The sequence below is a fragment of the Macaca fascicularis genome, chromosome 9 (assembly GCF_037993035.2).
Source record: "Macaca fascicularis isolate 582-1 chromosome 9, T2T-MFA8v1.1".
NCBI classification, from domain to species: domain Eukaryota; kingdom Metazoa; phylum Chordata; class Mammalia; order Primates; family Cercopithecidae; genus Macaca; species Macaca fascicularis.
Window position 1 is genome coordinate 26,855,212 of NC_088383.1, and position 19,142 is coordinate 26,874,353.

At 35.6% G+C, this 19,142-nt stretch overlaps 1 protein-coding gene across 5 annotated transcripts in view; it reads left to right on the forward strand.

Annotated features, from left to right (window-relative positions):
- MYO3A (myosin IIIA) overlaps window positions 1–19,142 on the forward strand; it is a 272,505-nt gene that overhangs the window by 123,701 nt on the left and 129,662 nt on the right. For all 5 annotated transcript variants that reach the window (XM_065520424.1, XM_045399709.2, XM_065520426.1 and 2 more), the window contains 4 exons: window positions 7,547–7,646; window positions 9,400–9,516; window positions 10,728–10,832; window positions 10,936–11,019. In XM_065520424.1, the coding sequence (XP_065376496.1) occupies window positions 7,547–7,646; window positions 9,400–9,516; window positions 10,728–10,832; window positions 10,936–11,019 (406 nt within the window). The remainder of the gene's footprint in view (window positions 1–7,546; window positions 7,647–9,399; window positions 9,517–10,727; window positions 10,833–10,935; window positions 11,020–19,142) is intronic.

Consider the following 19,142-nt stretch of genomic DNA (forward strand, 5'->3'; position numbering starts at 1 on the left):
CTGTAAAGCATGTTGAAAAGACCTGACACCTTGATAATATTGAGTCTTCCTACCCATGAACATAGAATATATCTCCATTTACTTAGTTCTTGTTTTATTACTTTTATCAGAGTTTTGTAATTTTCTTGTATGTATTTTGTTAGATTTATACTTAAGTATTTCAGTGGGGGTTGCTAACATAAGTGGTATTGTGTTTTTAATTTCCATTTTCACTTATTCATTTCTGGTATATAGGAAAAAATGACTTTTTTATATTAATCTTGTATCCTAAAACCTTGCTGTAATTGCTTATTCATTTCAGGAGGTTTTTATGCTGACTTTTTTAGATTTTCAACATAAACAATCATGTCATCTGCGAACAAAGACATTTTTATTTCTTTCTTCTCTATCAGTATACCTTTTAAGTCATTTTTTGGTTTTATTGCATTAGCTATGACTTCCACTATGATAATGAAAAGGAGTATAGAGAGAGAACATCCTTGCTTTGTTTCTGATCTTAGCAGGAAGGCTTCTAATTTCTCATCGTTATGTATTATAACTGTAGGCTATTTTACATGTTGTTTATGAAGTTAAGGAAGCTCCCTTCTGTGGCTCATTTATTGAGAGTTGTTATCATGAAAAGAGGTTGAATTTTGTCAGATGTTTTCTCTGCATCTATTGATATGATCATGTCATTTTTCTCTTTTAGCCTATTGATGTGATGAATTATATTAATTTATTTCACCCATCAGTCACCACTCCTACATACAAATACTCTTCCTCAGGTTACTGGAATCCTACTTCTACTTAAAGACCAAGATTAAATGCTAAATCTACTAAGAACTGTACCCACTTTTCCAAAATGGAATTAATTTTCCCTCCTTGCTATTTCTACTTTATGTATTACTTTAATTTTGGCATTTGCCATATATTTTGTGTTTTTAAAAATATTTGTGTTTACATCTCCCACTAGTTTGAAACTCATTGATTGTACACCCTGGATTTTTTTCCACCTATAATAATCCTACAACACTTGGGGTTACTGGGAAAATGCTTGCATATAGCAGGGTCTCAATAAATATGAGTTGGATTGAATTCCATACTTAGATTTTTATTAAAACAACAATGACACTTTGGGAGGCCACAGCAGATGGATCAGTTGAGGTCAGGAGTTCGAGACCAGCCTGGCCAAAATGGTGAAACCTCAGCTCTACAAAAAATACAAAACTTAGGCCGGGCGTGGTGGCTCACGCCTGTAATCCCAGCACTTTGGGAGGCCGAGGCGGGAAGATGACCTGAAGTCGGGAGCTCCAGACCAACCTAACCAACATGGAGAAACCCCATCTCTACTAAAAATACAAAAAATCAGCCAGCTGTGGTGGCACATGCCTGTAATCCTGGCTACTTGGGAGGCTGAGGCAGGAGAATAGCTTGAACCTGGGAGGCAGAGGTTGTGGTGAGCCAAGATCATGCCATTGCACTCCAGCCTGGGCAACAGGAGCGAAACTCCATTTCAAAAAAATAAATAAATAAGTAAACAAATAAATAATACAAAAATTAGCCTGGCATGGTGGCGGGTGCCTGTAATCCCAGCTACTTGGGAGGCTGAGGCAGGAGAATTGCTTGAACCCGGAAGGTGGAGGTTCAGTGAACTGAGATCTTGCCACTGCACTGCAACCTGGGTGACAGAGTGAGACTCCATCTCAAACAAACAAACAAACAAACAAAAGCAAGTGATAACGAGAAGATTCTAAAGCCAATGCCCTTCAAAATTCACAGCTATCACTTTCCATAAATTTGTTATTTTAACTATCAAAATGTGTTTTCCTTACAATTCTAATATATGGCACTTGGTATGTAGCTAAATCTGACAAATCAATGTATGCATATTTTAAAACTTATTTAATACTGGAAACATGAAAGTTAACCAGAAAAATAAGCAGTCATCATTGATTAGCTATTCACTGATGTATAAAAATTATGGAAACATTTACATGTTCTTGTGAAAAGGTAGATGTACTTACTCTTTTTAAGAAATGCCCAATATTATACTAAGAAAAATCATATAAAGCTATTTTCTATGCAAACCTCAAACATTCAGTTGGTTTCAGGCAAACATGGATATTGAATTAAGGTAATGAAGATTCAAGACACCTTGTTTTTTGCATCTTTGTATCAAGGCATAAAATGATGAATAACACTTGATTTCTACACACAACTTTCCCAAGGTCTAGCAGGAACGATGAACCTGTATTGACTTCATTAAATGTGAGAACTTCTCCACTAGTGGTGTATTCTCTCTGGAAAGACCTGCAGTGTCTTCACAGAGAGGGTAATTTAAGCCTAACTTTGAAGGATACGTAGAATTTTGCCAAGCATGGAAGGAAAATAATTCCAGGTAGAGAAATGGAATGAACAAAGTACAGAGTCTTGAAAATGCTTGGTATGTTGAGAGCTATTCCGTACAGAGCTGATGGAGAATGATGCTGGAAAGGTTGTTTAAGGCAAGATTGTGAAGGTCCATGAAATCCATGCCAAGACATTTTTAAGTTGTACCATAGAAGATAGGGATCTATCTGAGGTTGTTTTAATCATCACAATGACCAAATCTTTTCTAAGTTTTTGACAACTAATACCAAAAACATCATGGAGGATGAATTCACAGGAGCAGAAGAGTGAGGGTACCAACCAGCCAAGTATTGATCCTTCTGCTCCTCACCATCCATTCCCCGTCGTTCTCCAGGAACAGTCTGTAGCAGCCAAAACAGACAAAAAATTCAGGGCCCTTCAATTAAATGGATAATTGGATTTCTTCCTCTTTTGTCTTAAAAAGAATATATAAAAAATGGTTATATTTGTAAGAATCTCTTTGAAAATAGAGGAGTAAATAAGATGATACTTGTTCAATTCAGCAAATGTGGAGACCAACTATATGCAAATTCCATGCCAGAAGTTGTGGGGGGATATACAGTCACTTAGTCATTCAACTAAAGTTTATCGAGAAACTACACTATTCTAAACAATATCCTTATTCTTGGGATACAGCAAGAAACTAAAGGCATAGTTTTGCAGATCTTGATGCTTACATCTAGTAAGGACTTCAAATATTAACTAAATTATCCACACAAGTGCATAATTTTTTAAGTGGTATAAAAATTATGGAGGAATCTTGTAATCCTAGCACTTTGGGAAGCCAAGATGGGCGGATCACGAGGTCAGGAGATCGAGACCATCCTGGCTAACATGGTGAAACCCCGTCTCTACTAAAAGTACAAAAATTAGCTGGGTGTGGAAGCGTGCCTGTAGTCTCAGCTACTCAGGAGGCTGAGGCAGGAGAATCGCTTGAACCTGGGAGGCAGAGGTTGCAGTGAGTCGAGATTGCGCCATTGCACTCTGGCCTGAAGACAGAGCGAGACACCGTCTCAAAAAAAAAAAAAAAAAAAAAAAAAAATGGAGGAATCTAATTAAGAGTTGCAAATAGCTATAAGACACTATTTCTGTCATTAGATACATTTTTTTAAATATCAGAAACATGATTTGCAAATAGTTTCTCCCAATCTGTGGCTTGGTTTTTATTTTCTTAACAAGAAAGCAGCAAATTGAGGATTGTACACCTTGGGATGATGGAAGACGTGATCAACTAAGAATGTGGATCTGTGGAAAGGAAGCTTCTGATGGCATGATACAGCAAGCTACACAGGAAATAAAATCGAGAGACAGGTGGAAAGTGTTAACCCTGGAAAAGAAAGGTGGCACTTCTACCCTGGAAAGTGAAAAAGAAGTGTGTATGGGGGTAAGGGACTATGAGAAGATAGGTGAAAATATACTATCATTTTGAGATAAAAGGGAAGGAACCAGAGTGAGTTTGTATTAGCTTCCATTTGAAGAAGAGGGAAAATAGATATTGGAAGCTTGAAAGATAGACATTTTTGGACCACTGCTATCTAAAATGAGCTAGGAAGTCTCCTGTGGAGGGGTAAATAATTAATGAGTAACTTCAGGGTCCAGTGGAGGGAAAACTCTAATCTTTCATGTGTGAGATCTGCGACCAGAAATCTGCAACATTCGAGTTGAAGAGAAGTCAATGAGTGACTGGATCTATTAGTCAGTGTCCTGGCAGGAAAATAGCACAGTCCAAAGAAGTGTGATTGGAGAGAATTTTTTGTTTTCATTTTTTATTAAAATAAACTTGCACAGTGTAGATGTTTATAATTTTAGTGAAGCCCAATTTATCAATTTTTTATTTCATGGATGGCATTGTTGGTGTTGCATATAAAAACTTATTTCCAAACCCAAGGGTATCTAGATTTTTTCCTATGTTATCTTCTGGAGTTTTATAGTTTTACATTTTACATTTAGATCTGTGATTTATTTTGAGTTAATATTTGTAAAAGCTTAAAGGTCAGTGTCTTGAGTCACTTTTTTTGCACGTGAATGTCCAATTGTTCCAGCACCGTATGTTGAAAAGATATTCCTATCCTAAGAAATTTACAATCTAGTAAAGCGTATAAGGCCAGCACACAAATGAATGACTGAAATGACATTTAACTAAGATATCTGTCCTAAAGGATGTATAGAATTGTGCTGAGGAGTGTAAATGAGGTGACATTTAAGGTGGATTGTGAAAAGTGAATAAGGTTTTATCATACAGATGGGGCTGAGGAGGAAATAACAGAAACAAAATGACAGGTGAAAAAAGCACAGGGATGTATAGTTTAAGAAACAGAAACAAGTCCAGTTAAGCTAAAGTGTAAAAGTGTACTTTCTGGCAAACACACTGGAAAGACAGATTGTGTAATGTTATGGAAGGCCTTGAATGAGTTTCATGTGATGAGTCATTGAACAAATATTTATTGAGGGCCTACTGCATGCCAGGCACTGTTACAGCTGCTGGGGATACAGCAGTGAACAATACAGGTACTCTGTCTTACTATTACAATAAAATCTAGATTGGTATTATATTAATTACAATCTAATAGGAGATGAAAGAGGACAAGGTAGAATGTGAGAGGTGATGATGAGAACTGGCGGAGAAGCCAGTGGCTAAAAATAGAGCAGGAAAAGGGTGATGAGAAGTTCTGGAGAGAAGCCACTAATTCACAAGGGCTCACCAGGAAAAGACTCTGATTAATGTAATATTGAAAGAAGCCCATAGGAAGCAAGAAAGAGCTTTACAGGTATCAAAGAAAATGGCATTCCACTCAGAGGGAACAGCAAGTACCAAGGCTGTGAGGTAGAAGCATGCTTAACGCATTCAGGAAACAGTAAGGAAGCCAATGAGGTTGGAAAGAATTGAGTAGGAGGGATATTAGAAACAGATAATGTTAGAGAAATAATAGGGGTGTTGAGGGAGGCACAGATGCACAAATCATATAGGCCTCGTAGGCCATGGTATGGCGTTGGATATTCCTTTGAGTAATAATGGGAAGATGAGGAACTTTGAGCAGAGTAGTGACATGACGTGACTTATTTTCTTGAAGATCACTCTGGCTGCAGTGTTGGGAAGAGTGTCAGAAGGTAAAGGTGGCAGCAGGGAAATCTCTTGGGTGGCTGTTACAGCAGTGAGAAGAAATACAGTGGGGGGTGGTGGGGAGAAATGTCTAGCCCTAGTTAGAATTTGATGATAGAGGCGATGGAATTTGTATACAGATTGCATGAGGGGTGTGAGAAACAGAAGAGCCAACGATGTCTCTAACATCCTGAACAATCAGAAGAAAGGAGTCACCATTGACTGAGATAAAGAATCACAGAGAAGGAGTAGGTTTGGAGGCAGAGTATTTAGGAGCGTGGTTTTGGATGTGTCTGTCTCTCCAAGTGAATTATCACATAAGCATTTATATGCAGAAGTCTGGAGCTAGTAGTTGTCAGTGAATGAGTGGTATGTGAGGCTATGAAATAAGGAAGTGAATGTAGAGAAGATAACTTCAAGAACTGAAACTTGGGAGACCCCCAAAGTGTAACAGAAAGATAAGGAAAAAAACAGAAAAAGATACTCAGACAGAGATACCAGTGAGATAAGGAAGAGAATCAAGAGAGACTTACAGGAGACCAAGGCAAAGGTATTCAAGAAAGCCTTTGTTAAATGCTGCTGGTAGATTAGGTAAAATGAGGACTTAAAATTGACCATTGGATTTAGCAATGTAAAGGTCAGTAGAGTCTTTAACAAAAGCTGCTTCCATAGAGTGTCAAGATGAAAGCCTGAAGAAACTAAGTATAAGCCAGGCGCGGTGGCTCATGCCTATAATCCAAGCACACTGGGAGGCCAAGGTGGGCAGATCACTTGAAGTCAGGAGTTCAAGACCAGCCTGGCCCACATGGTGAAACCCCGTCTCTACTAAAAATACAAAAAAATTAGCTGAGCTTGGTGGCCACACCTGTAATCCCAGCCGCTCAGGAAGCTGAGGCAGGAGAATCCCATGAACCTGGGAGGCAGAGGTTGCAGTGAGCTGAGATCGCGCCACTGCGTTCCAGCCTGGGTGACAGAGCAAGACTCATCTCCAAAAAAAAAAAAAAAAAAAAAAAGTATACATAATTCTTTTGAGGATTTTTACTATAAAGCAAAGAAATAGAACAGCAGATGGAGGAAACTGGAAGTCAGGGGAGGGCAGTTTGTTGTTGTTTGTGGGATGGGTGATATAACAGAAAATTCAATGATGTAGGAATGAGAGAAAAAGCAGTGGGAATGATGTCCTTCCCTAAATGAGAGAGGACAGAAGCTATTATAGTAAACAAAAGGAGTAGTCGGCTTAGATAGGGGAAGGGGCAGTTTATTAATAGGCTTAAATTTCTAAGCAATAAGAAACCATTAAAGTTTTCTGAGTGAGTGTTAAGATTCTTAATAACCCTCATAATCTATATATTCCTTCCCCTTCTACCAAGGGGCAAATCCAGATACTTAAGAGTATATCCAAAAATAGATACCAGAAATACAATTATCCTCAAAATAAAATGGATGTCCAGAAAAGTTTAAATAAACCATTGTGTTTCTCTCAGCAATTTCTTCAGCCTTTGTGTTAAATCAAGATCTTTATGCTGTTTTTGAAACTTGTTGAAATGTTTTACTTTGAAAATAAACCTTTTAGTACATGAAATCTATTTTTACACACATCTAACTTTCTGAAAATTTGTAATGTGATTTATTTTGTATTCCTGTTAAATTTTGCTGAATAATAATTAAAAATGACCATACCTTGACCACCAGTGGCCTAACACTACCTCCAGCAAAATTAGGAATGTAATGAATTCAAACCCTTCAGACTCATCACCTTGTAACAGATTTGATCACACAGAAATTTAGAGGAAGCTTTAAAACAAATCATATAAAGATAGTTCTTAAAGGAAATTATGTACTATTGATCATCCATGAAGTAAATTCTGTAATTTGCATTTTTTCCAATGGAAAGGAGTAAACAAACAGTAAAGATCAAATATATTAGGATATTTTCTGGTATGTTATTGAATTTAATAAACAGATTCACAGAGGATTTTCAGTGTCATATGTATCTAAAACTTACTTCTACTATGATCAGTAATCAGTTCTTAAATCAGAAAGCATTTTTCTCCACAGACATGAACGTATTCACACCAAGAAAGGGAACTTCAACTGGTCTCTAATATCCAATCCGAAGGATGTAGATGATTTAGCAACCCTAGAAGTTTTGGATGAGGTAAGAACTAATATCCAATCTGAAGGATGTAGATGATTTAGCAACCCTAGAAGTTTTGGATGAGGTAAGAATTTCAGTTGAATTAAACTTAGACATTGCAGATGTTTTGTTAATTTATAGAAAACATGAGTATTGGTAGAAGGGGAAGGAATATAGAGATTATGATGGTTATTAAGAGTCTTAACACTCACTCTGCCCATGTCTTCCATCTGTAAGTCTCATGCTTTCTTTGTCTCTTAGCTTCCTATTATTTCTCTTATCTTCAGTTTTAATCTATATAACTCAAATTTACAGATCTTTCCAGCCTAGTGTTCATTTTTTTCTGATGCTCAACTGTCAGAGGTGAAGTCCTCGCAGTATAAGTTGTTAGGCCACAGATCTTCCTTCTTTTTCATTATTTGTGGGAGTCTCAAAGATATGATTTATTGTATTCAAAGAGCAGTCAGCCCACTGTAACCACCATGTGGTGGCCTCCCCCTTTTTCCTCTCTTGTTTCAGCTCTCAGTGGCTGTACCAGAAACTCTGAATACCTCAACAGCCTGTCTGTTACCATGGTCGGTGTTCTTCCTCATGGGATCACAAAACCCTTGTTTCACACAGCTTATCTTTCAGGGGTATTGAATTCTGCTTGAAACTCCTTATTCTAATTATCTCAGAGGTATTTCAAACATTTTTTGTGAAGGTACAGATCCAAGCTATTAAATTCTAGTCTCAGCCTCCTTTCCCCTCACCCTTCTTTATTCCACACTTCTTTATTCCACGTAGTCAGATCATTAGAGAAATAAATGCCCTCTTTTTAGGACTTCTGTCCTGCCTGATGAACACCTTTTTTATTTTTTTTACACTGCTGATACATGCCTGAGCATTTGACTCAGAAATGTACCAATCAAGAGCTAAGTTCTGAATAGAGGTAGTCATTTGGTAAATTTAGGGTTGCATAAACAACTCAAGTACTTCCTCAGAATAATCTCAAGATCATCAAACATCTTGAAATCAAATCATGTTGGCAAGTCAGAGACTGCAGACACCTTTCTGAATTCTTACATATAAAATTTTTTAATAATGTGAATTCCTAGGCTTATGGATTGCAAAGAAGTTTTCACTAGATCAATATATTAATATATTAAATGGTAGATTTGTTTCTGTTGTCTGTTTTATTTTTAGTTTCTTTTTGGACCTAAGATATTTTGCTCCTCTCTTGTGTCATGTACTATAAATGGTGGTTTTCAACATTATCAACCCCAATTCATTTACTCAAATGACTTATCAACTATGAAAATTACATTTAAAAATTTTTCACAGTACTTCATAAAGCCAAAAGTCTGGAAAAAAAAAAAAAAAAAAGGACTAGGACATTCCATAAAGCCACTGGATCACCTTGATTTGAAATTAAATCATGTTCACTCCATCTTCCCTTCCCTTTTCTCTTTACTTCGTTGTTAATCTTTACGTCACTTACTGCTATTACTTCTTTTCTTGAAAGCATTATATATTTAAAATTCCTGTGACATATAATATGTCCTCTGGAAAATGCAGGTAACAATGACATCCACTGTCTCAAAACCAAAAGAAATGCCTGTCAAGTGAATGAGTAGTTGCAAACCTGATGTTATATATTTTTTACTATCAATGTGTCTATTTTTCTAATCCTTGGTCCAGATTCCAGATGTTCTGTTTATTATTGTTTACTTTTTAAGTTGTAGTTGACCACAAATAATTTTTAAGGAGGAGAAATTATTTTATTTTATTGCAGAATACAGTCTCAGAGCAACTTGAGAAGTGTTATTCCAGAGATCAGATCTATATCTATGTGGGAGACATACTCATTGCTCTTAACCCTTTTCAGAGTCTGGATCTTTACTCCACAAAGGTATGTCATATGGGGTGCATTCTCTTACTTCATACACATAATTATACATTCAGATACTTAATTTAAATGAATGCCAGAAAAATTTTATCCACTATTTTGAATAAACAGTTACATAATTGTTATTAAAACATAGAACTAGGAAAAGTAGAAGATGGAGTCAATCTGGGTGCGGTTTGTGGTCTTCCTTTCTCCAAATGTGTGTGCCATTCAGTTACTGGTAACGGATCTACATTAAATATTGTGTCACTAAACAGATGCCTTTAAAAGCATATACTTAAGTCTGCTTTAAAAGGTATGTACTTAATGTATGTCTGCCACTGAACCGAGTATGGGAGCGTCAAAAGTATAATTACATTGTTTATGTAGATAATACATACTTAATGGCTATAAAAATTATCACTATGAGTTAAAAATTCCTTTTGATGTATTATTGGCTTCATTAATATCACACACATGTTTTATGAATATGAATATATAATTATCAACTATTCAACCCCTAATGGCTTAGATATAGAATACTATTCTGGAATTAAACAAGGTTGTTTTTCATTTTTAATTGGACTCATTCTCTTCTGGCTATTTGTGTACTCCAGGAAATTATTTAATACTGTTCCTAATAGTTGTTTTTGTGTGTGAAAAGTACATATCTCTGTCATCTTTTAGCATCCTAAAATTTATAGGAATAACAGTAAATTTATGAGCCCTCACCTATGTTTCAGAAGATTCGGGCTTTAGTGCAATCCTACTATCAATTCACTGTGTGATCGTGGACAAATCAAATGAGAGAATGTATGTTAAATGATGTGAAAGGAAAAAAATGGTGATCATATATGAGACATTATTATATCCAAGGAGCAGTTAACAAACTGAAACCTGATCGTCTTATTTTTAATGAATGCTTTCACTTAAGTAAATAATGGAATTTTGAAACCTTACGTTCTGCTTTGGAAGTACAATGCAGAATCTTTTAAATTACTTTGTGTCATATCATATTTCTGGGCTGTTTTGTGTCAGGCTTTTATTTTACATAGTTATACATTTAGATATATGTGCAATATGTGTGTAACATGTATGTAACAATGTTTTGGTGGTATAAAATGGCATTTTTATTTATACTTTGCTTTAAAAATTGGAGCTATATTTGTAAATAATTCAGGACTTAAAAACAAAAAAACAAAAAGCCCTACAAATGTATTCTTTTTAACCCTTAGCATTCCAAACTATATATTGGATCAAAGAGAACTGCCAGTCCTCCTCACATTTTTGCAATGGCTGACTTAGGATATCAATCTATGATAACATATAATTCAGATCAGGTAAGAAGAGTCTCCCATTCTTAGAAATTTACCTCATAGTTACTTAAATGTCACCTGAATTTTGAGGATAAGGTCTTCTCACAGTTTTCTTTTCTATGTGTAGTGCATTGTTATTTCTGGAGAAAGTGGTGCTGGAAAGACAGAAAGTGCTCATCTTTTAGTTCAGCAGCTGACAGTGCTTGGAAAGGTATAATTCATTTTTTTCTCTGTCCCATCAGAAATATTTGTTGAATTTCAGAACTTAATATAACTCATTAATATTCTCTAGTATCTCACATTTAATAATGTACAGAAATTTTAAAATACAGTTGTTATCCTTTGAGAGTTTAAAATAATGAGCAATATGAAAAGCATGTACTCTGTTTTGAGGATTTTCTAACTTTTAGCACACTTATTAGCAAGGCTTATAAATGTGATTTTCATTCTTTTTAGTCCCAGTGCATTTATTGAATGCTTTCTTTACTTTTTCTCCTTTTGTTGCTAGCAGGTTAAAAGACAGTCAACATACAAAAATCAGTTGTATTTACATACTATATGTGTATACTAGCAATGGTCAATTACAAATTGAATCTTAAAAGTGCCATTAACAATAAAATAAAAAAACCATGACCTATGTAGATCTAAATATTATTATATATGTGCAAGATTTGTATGCTGAAAACTGAAAGAGTTAAAAGAAATAAAAGACCTAAATAAACGAAGAGGTATATCATGATCATGGATTAAATGACTCAATATTATTAAGATGTCAGTCTTCCACAAATTGATCTGTAGATATAATGCAGTTATGATAAAAATCCAATCAGGATTTTTTTTTTTTTTTTTTGGTGGGAATTGACAAGGTGACTCCAAAATATATAATGAAAGGCAAGGGAACTAGAATAACCAAACAATCTTGAGAAAGAGCAAAGTTGGAGGATTCATACTACCTTATTTCCAGACTCGCTGTAAAGCTGCAATAGTCAAGACAGTGTGTCACTAAACAGAATAGAGAGGCTACTTGCATATGGTTTATTGATTTTTGACAAAGGTGTAAAATTTATTAATTAAGAAAGGTGGTCTTTTCAACAAATGGTGTTGAAATAATTGGATAGTCCCATACAAAAAAATTAACATCAGTCTATACTCACATGTTATACAAATTTTTAACTCAAAATGCATCATAGATCTAAACATAAAACCAAAAGCCATAAAATTACTACAGGAAAACATAGGAAAAGTTTTTCTGATGTTGAGTTAGGTGAAAGAGTTCTTAGATTCAACCCAAAGTGCATAATTTATAAATGGAAAAATTTGATTTTGTCAAAATTAAGAATGTCTGTTCTCTGATGATACTGTTACAAAAACGAAAACACAGCCCACAGACTCAGAGAAAATATTTGCAAGGCACACAACTAATAAAGGACTTGAATCTAGACTATATGAAAAAAAAAACTAATAAAACTCAATAAGAAATGAAATGACAATTTAAAAACAAACATAATGTTTGAACAGTCACTTCACCAAAGATGATTATGTATGGTACATAAACAAATGAAAAGTTGCTCAACATCAGTATCATTTGGGAATGCAAGTTAAAACCACAAGAAAACACTATTACAAAACTATTAAAATGACTGAAATGGCTAGCGTTTTTTAATCTAACAGTACCAAATACTGACAGAGATATGTGCATTACTCCATTCTCACACTGCTATAAAGAACTTTCCGAGACTGGGCAATTTATAAAGGAAAGAGGTTTAATTGACTCACCGTTTTGCATGACTGGGAGGCCTCAGGAAACTTACAATCATGGCAGAAGGTGAAGGGGAAACAAGGACCCTCTTCACATGGCAGCAGGAGAGAGAAGAGTGAGAGAAGGAGGAACTTGCCCAACACTTATGAAACCATCAGATCTTGTGAGAATTCACTCACTATCACGAGAACAGCATGGGGGAAACTGCCCCATAATCCAATCACCTCCCTCCCTTGACATGTGGGGATTACAGGTCCTTCCCTAGACATGTGGGGATTACAAATCAAGATGAGATTTTGGTGGAGACATAGAGCCAAATGATATCAACATGTGTTACCGAAACACCAGGGGTTTGGTCTAGGTCCTGCTACTTGCTACGCAGAAAGCCAATGACTGAGATGATGAGTATTGCCAAAGAAGTAGGCTTTAATCAGGTGTTGCACCCGGGAAATGGGAGCTGTCTCAAATCTATCTCTTTGATCAATTAAAACTAGGGGTTTACATAACAGAGAAGACATGTAAGAATGTATAAGAACACAGAAACTAGGGAGAGACAAGGAAGCAATAATGATGAATAAGGGGTCTGCATCTTATTGTCTGGATGTGGTGATCTATGGAGTTTCAGTTCTTTGATACTTTTTTTTGAGAGGCCTGAAGGTGGTTTCCTCAGGAGGGAAATCAGATAAAACAAATTGTAAAGTTCAAGCTCCAAGACCAGCAGGGTCAATTTTCCATGTTTATTTAAAGAAAAGAATCTATGGGACTATTGGGTTTCATATGGAGCAACTGTATTTCTGGTGAGAATGCAAAGTGGTACAGCCACTTTGGAAAACAGTTTGGATGTTTCTTATAAGCTACACTTACCATACAACCCAGCAGTTCTACTGCTATGTGTTTATCTGTGCTATGTGCCTTTCTGTATAAACTATGAAAACCTTTACAGAAACCTATAGACAAAGATTTATAGAGACTTTATTTACAAACTCCAGAAAGTGGAATAAACAAACTATAGTATATTAATACAGTGAAATATTACTTAGCAATAAAAAGAAATAAACGTTGAGTCCAGGAGTTCAAGAACAGCCTGGGCAACATAGCAAGACCTCTATGAAAAAATTTAGAACTTAGCCAGGCATGATGGCACATGCCTACAGTCCCAGCTACTTGGGAAGCTGAAGTGGAAGGATTGTTTGAACTATGGAGGTTGAGGCTGCAGTGAGCTATGGTGGCACCACCGCACTCCAGCCTGGATGACAGAGCAAGACCCTGTCTCAAAAAAAGAAAAAGAACAAACATTGATACAAGCAATAATGAATTCCATTAAATTATCGTTGGATGAGGCCAGGTACTGTGGCTCACGCCTGTAGTCCCAGCACTTTGGGAGGCCGAGGCAGGCAGATCAAGAGGTCAGGAGATCAAGACCATCCTGCTAACATGGTGAAACCCCGTCTCTACTAAAAATACAAAAAATTAGCCGGGCGTGGTGGCAGGTGCCTGTAATCCCAGCTACTTGGGAGACTGAGGCAGAGAATGGCATGAACCTGGGAGATGTGAATGGTGTGAATCTGGGAGGCGGAGCTTGCAGTGAGCCAAAATCATGCCACTGCACTCCAGCCTGGGCAACAGTGCGAGACTCCGTCTCAAAAAAAAAAAAAAAATTGTTTTTGGATGAAGCTCAAATGTATTATGCAAGTGGAAGAAGCATTATGCAAGTCAGGCACGGTGGCTCATGCCTGTAATCCCAGCACTTTGGGAGGCTGAGGTAGGTGGATCACCTGAGTCAGGAGTTCAAGACCAGCCTGGACAATATGGTAAAACCCCATCTCTACTAAAAATACAAAAATTAGCTGGGCATGGTGGCAGGTGCCTGTAATCCCAGCTACTTGGGAGGCTGAGGCAGGCAGAATTACTTGAACCTGGGAGGTGGAAGTTGCAGTGAGCTGAGATCGCACCACTGCACTCCAGCCTGGGCGACAGTGCGAGACTCCATCTCAAAAAAAAAAAAAAAAATTGTTTTGGATGAAGCTCAAATGCATTATGCAAGTGAAGAAGCCAGAATCAAAAGACTGCATAATGTGTGATTCAGTTTACATGCCATTCTTGCAAATTTAAAACAGTACAGACAGAAACAGATCAGTGATTATCAGGAAATGGGGGTGGAGAGAGGGATTGACTGCAAAGAGTCACAAGACAATTTGGGGTGGTGAAGGAATTATGCTATATGTAGACTGTGATGGGGGTAACATGATGGCACATGTAAAAACTCTCAGCACTGTACAGTATAAAGGATGACTCTTACTGTATGTAAATTATACCTTAATTTTTTTTAAAAAAGGAAGTTGAGGATAGACATTTTCCAGGTAAAGATCTTACAATAAGATAAAATTGTACTTTAATGACGCTAATGGCCAAAAAAGAAAAAAAACATTGTTTACAATTTATGCCTGTAAAAATTTTTATTACGATCTACATAGTTATAACTTGCCATGTTAAAATGTTTGCCAATTCTGTGAGGAATCTTGCGTTACAAAACACCAATAGGTTCAAGGTTAAACCTAATCTGTCTATAAAAGATTGAGGCTGCATAGTTCAAAACAACTGCTAAATTGAATTTAATTCACTTTTTTTCTTATGCATTTGGAATTTATTCTGATTTATACTGCCATGAATGGATGAAATTGTATCTTTTTGTCATACAGCTATTCATTTATCCCAACACCACTTATTAAAAACCCATTCTTTCCATAAATTTGAGATGCCACACTTATACTATACTAAATATCCTCGTGCAGTTTGATCTACTTCTGATTTTCTATTTTGCTCCTTTGGCCTTATTGTGTATTCATGCACCAGTGTCACACTTTTTAGTGTTGAAGTTTCTATATACTTCCTATTTTTTATATATATAATATATATTATGTATAATTATATATGTAATAATGTTATATATAATATAACATATAATATGTGGTTTGCAAGTACTTTTTCCTAATCCACAGGCTGCCATTTCATTTTGGTGATTGTTTCCTTTGCCATGCAGAAGCTTTTGACTTTGACATAGTCTTATGTTTTTTTCTTTGCTTTTTTTGCATGGGCATTTGATGTGATATTCAAAAAATCATTGCCAATGCCAATGTTCAGGAGCTTTTCCTCTATATTCTCTTCTAGGAATTTTATAGTTTCTAGTCTGATAGTTAGATCTTTCATCCATTTTGAGATGATTTTTTGTGTATGGTATAAGATAAGGATCAAATTTCATTATTTTGCATGTGTAAATCCAGTTTTCTCAGCACCATTTATTGAAAAACTATCCTTTCTTTATGATATCATCTTAGTGCCCCTGTCAAAAATGGGTTGACCATAAATGTTTGGGTTTATTTTGGGGCTCTCTTTTCTATTCCACTAGTCTATGTGCCTGTTTTTATGCTGGTACCATACAGCTTTTATTACTATAACTTTGTCATATAGTTTTAAATCAGGAAGTAATGATGTCTCCAAATTTTTCTTCCTCAGAATTATTTTGGCTAGTTGAGGTTTTTTATGATTTCATACAAATTTTTTGGATTTTGTTTTCTTTTTAAATTTTTATTTATGTATTTATTTTTAAAAATTTTCCATAGTTATTGGGGTACAGGTGGTATTTGGTTACATGACTAAGCTCTTTAGTAGTGATTTGTGAGATTTTGGTGCATCCATCACCCAAGCAGTATATGCTGCACCATATTTGAAATCTTTCATCTCCTGAGTTACTTCACTTAGAATAATAGTCTCCAATCTCATCCAACTCACTGCAAATGCTGTTAATTCATTCCTTTTTATGGCTGCGTAGTATTCCATCATATATATTATTATATATTAAATCGTGGAACCAACCCAAATGCCCATAAATCATTGAGTGGATAGAGAAATTGTGAGATTGATATATATATAATATATATAATATATTATATATTGTATATAATATATATTTTTATATAATATATATTATATTATATATATTTTATATAATATATATTTTTATATATATAATATATTATATATATTATATATATATCAATCTCACAATTTCTTTATCCACTCATTGATTTATGGGCATTTGGGTTGGTTCCACGATTTTGCAATTGTAAATTGTGCTGCTGTAAACAGGCATGTGCAAGTATCTTTTATGAATAATGACTTTTTTTTCCCCTGGGTAGATACCTAGTAGTGGAATTTCTGGATCAAATGGGAGTTCTACTTTCAGTTCTTTAAGAAATCTCCATACTGTTTTCCATAGTGGCTGTACTAGTTTACATTCCCACCAGCAGTGTAGAAGTGTTCTCTGTTCACCACATCCACACCAACATCTGCTGTTTTTTTATTTTTTGATGATGGCCATTCTTGCAGGAGTAAGGTGGTATCACATTGTGGTTTTGATTTGCATTTGCCTGATCATTAGTGATGTTGATCATTTTTTCATATATTTGTTGGCCATTTTTATATCTTCTTTTGAGAACTGTCTATTCATGTCCTTAGCCCACTTTTTGATGGGATTATTTGGTTTTTTCTTACTAATTTGTTTGAGTTCATGGTAGATTTTTGTTATTAGTCCTTTGTCAGATGTATAGATTGTGAAGATTTTTTTCCCACTCTGTGGGTTGTCTCTTTACTGTGCTGACCTTTCCTTTTGCCATGCAAAAGTTCTTTAGTTTAATTAGGTCCAAGTTATTTGTCTTTGTTTTTGTTGCATTTTCTTTTGGGTTCTTGGTCATGAAATCCTTGCCTATGCCAGTGTCTAAAAGGGTTTTTCCAATGTTACCTTCTAGAATTTTTAGAGTTTCAGGTATTAAGTCCTGAATCCATCTTGAGTTGATTTTTTTGTAAGGTGAGAGATGAGGATTCAGTTTCATTCTCCTACATGTGGCTAGCCAATTATCCCAGCACCATTTGTTGAAAAGGGTGTCTTTTCCCAACATTATGTTTTTATTTGCTTTGTTGAAGATCAGTTGGCTCTAAGTATTTGGATTTATTTCCGGGTTCTCTGTTTTGTTCCATTGGTCTGTGTGCCTATTTTCATACCAATACCACGCTGTTTTGGTGACTATGGCCTTGTACTATAGTTTGAAATCAGGTAGTGTGATGCCTCAAGATTTGTTCCTTTTGCTTAATCTTGCTTTGGCTATGTGGGCTCTGTTTTGGTTCCATATGAATTTTAGAATTGTTTTTTTCCAATTCTGTGAAGAATGATGGTGGTATTTTGATGGGAATTGCATTGAATTTGTAGATTGCTTTTGGCAGTATTGTCATTTTCACAATACTGTTTCTACCCATCCAGGAGCATGGGATGTGTTTCCATTTGTGTCATCTGTGATTTATTTCAGCAGTGTTTTGTAGTTTTCCTTGTAGAGGTCTTTTGGGTCCTTGGTTAGGCATATTCCTAAGTTTTGTTTTGTTTTTGTTTTTTGCAGCTATTGTAAAAGGGGTTGAGTTTTTCATTTGATTCTCCACTTGGTCACTGTTGGTGTAGAGAAGAGCTACTGATTTGTATACATTTATCTCATATCTGGAAACTTTGCTGAATTCTTTTGTCAGTTCTAGGAATTTTCTGGAGGAGTACTTAGGGTTTTCAAGGTAAATGATCATATCATCAGCAAACAGTGACAGTCTGACTTTCTTTTTACTAATTTGGATGCCCTTTATTTCTTCCTTTTCACTGATTGCTCTGGCTAGGACTTCCAGTGCTATGTTGAAGACAAGTGGTGAGAATGGGGATCCTTTTCGTGTTCCCATTCTCAGAGGGAATGCTTTCAGCATTTCCCCATTCAGTATTATGTTGGCTGTGGGTTTGTCATAGATGGCTTTTATTACATTAAGATGTGTCCCTTGTATGCCAATTTTGCTGAGAATTTTAATCATAAAGGGATGCTGGGTTTTGTCAAATGCTTTTCCTGCATCTGTTGAGATGATCATGTGATTTTTGTTTTTAATTCTGTTTATGTGGTGTATCACATTTATTGACCTGGCGTATGTTAAACCATCCCTGTATCCCTGGTATGAAATCCATTTGATCATGGTGGATTATCTTTTTGATATGTTGTTGGATTCAGTTAGCTAGTGTTTTGTTAAGGATTTTAGCATCTTTGTTTATCAAGGATATAGGTCTGTAGTTTTCTTTTTTGGTTATATCCTTTCCTGGTTTTGGTATTAGGGTAATGCTGGCTTCATATAATGAATTAGGGACAGTTCCTTCTTTCTCTATCTTGTGGAATAGTGTCAAAAAGGTTGGTACCAATTCTTTAATGTCTGGTAGAATTCGAGAATTCGGCTGTGAATCCATCTCGTCCTGGACTTTTTTTTTTTTTTTTTTTTGGTAATTTTAAAATTACAATTTCAATCTTGCTGCTTGTTATTTGTCTGTTCAGAGTATTTAATTCTTCCTGATTTAAGCTACAAGGGTTGTATTTTTCCAGAAATTTATTCATCTCTTCTAGGTTTTCTAGTTTATGTGTGTAAAGGTGTTTATAGTAGCCTTGAGTGGTCTTTTGTATTTCAGTGGTGTCAGTTGTAATATCTCCTGTTTCATTTCTGAATGAGGT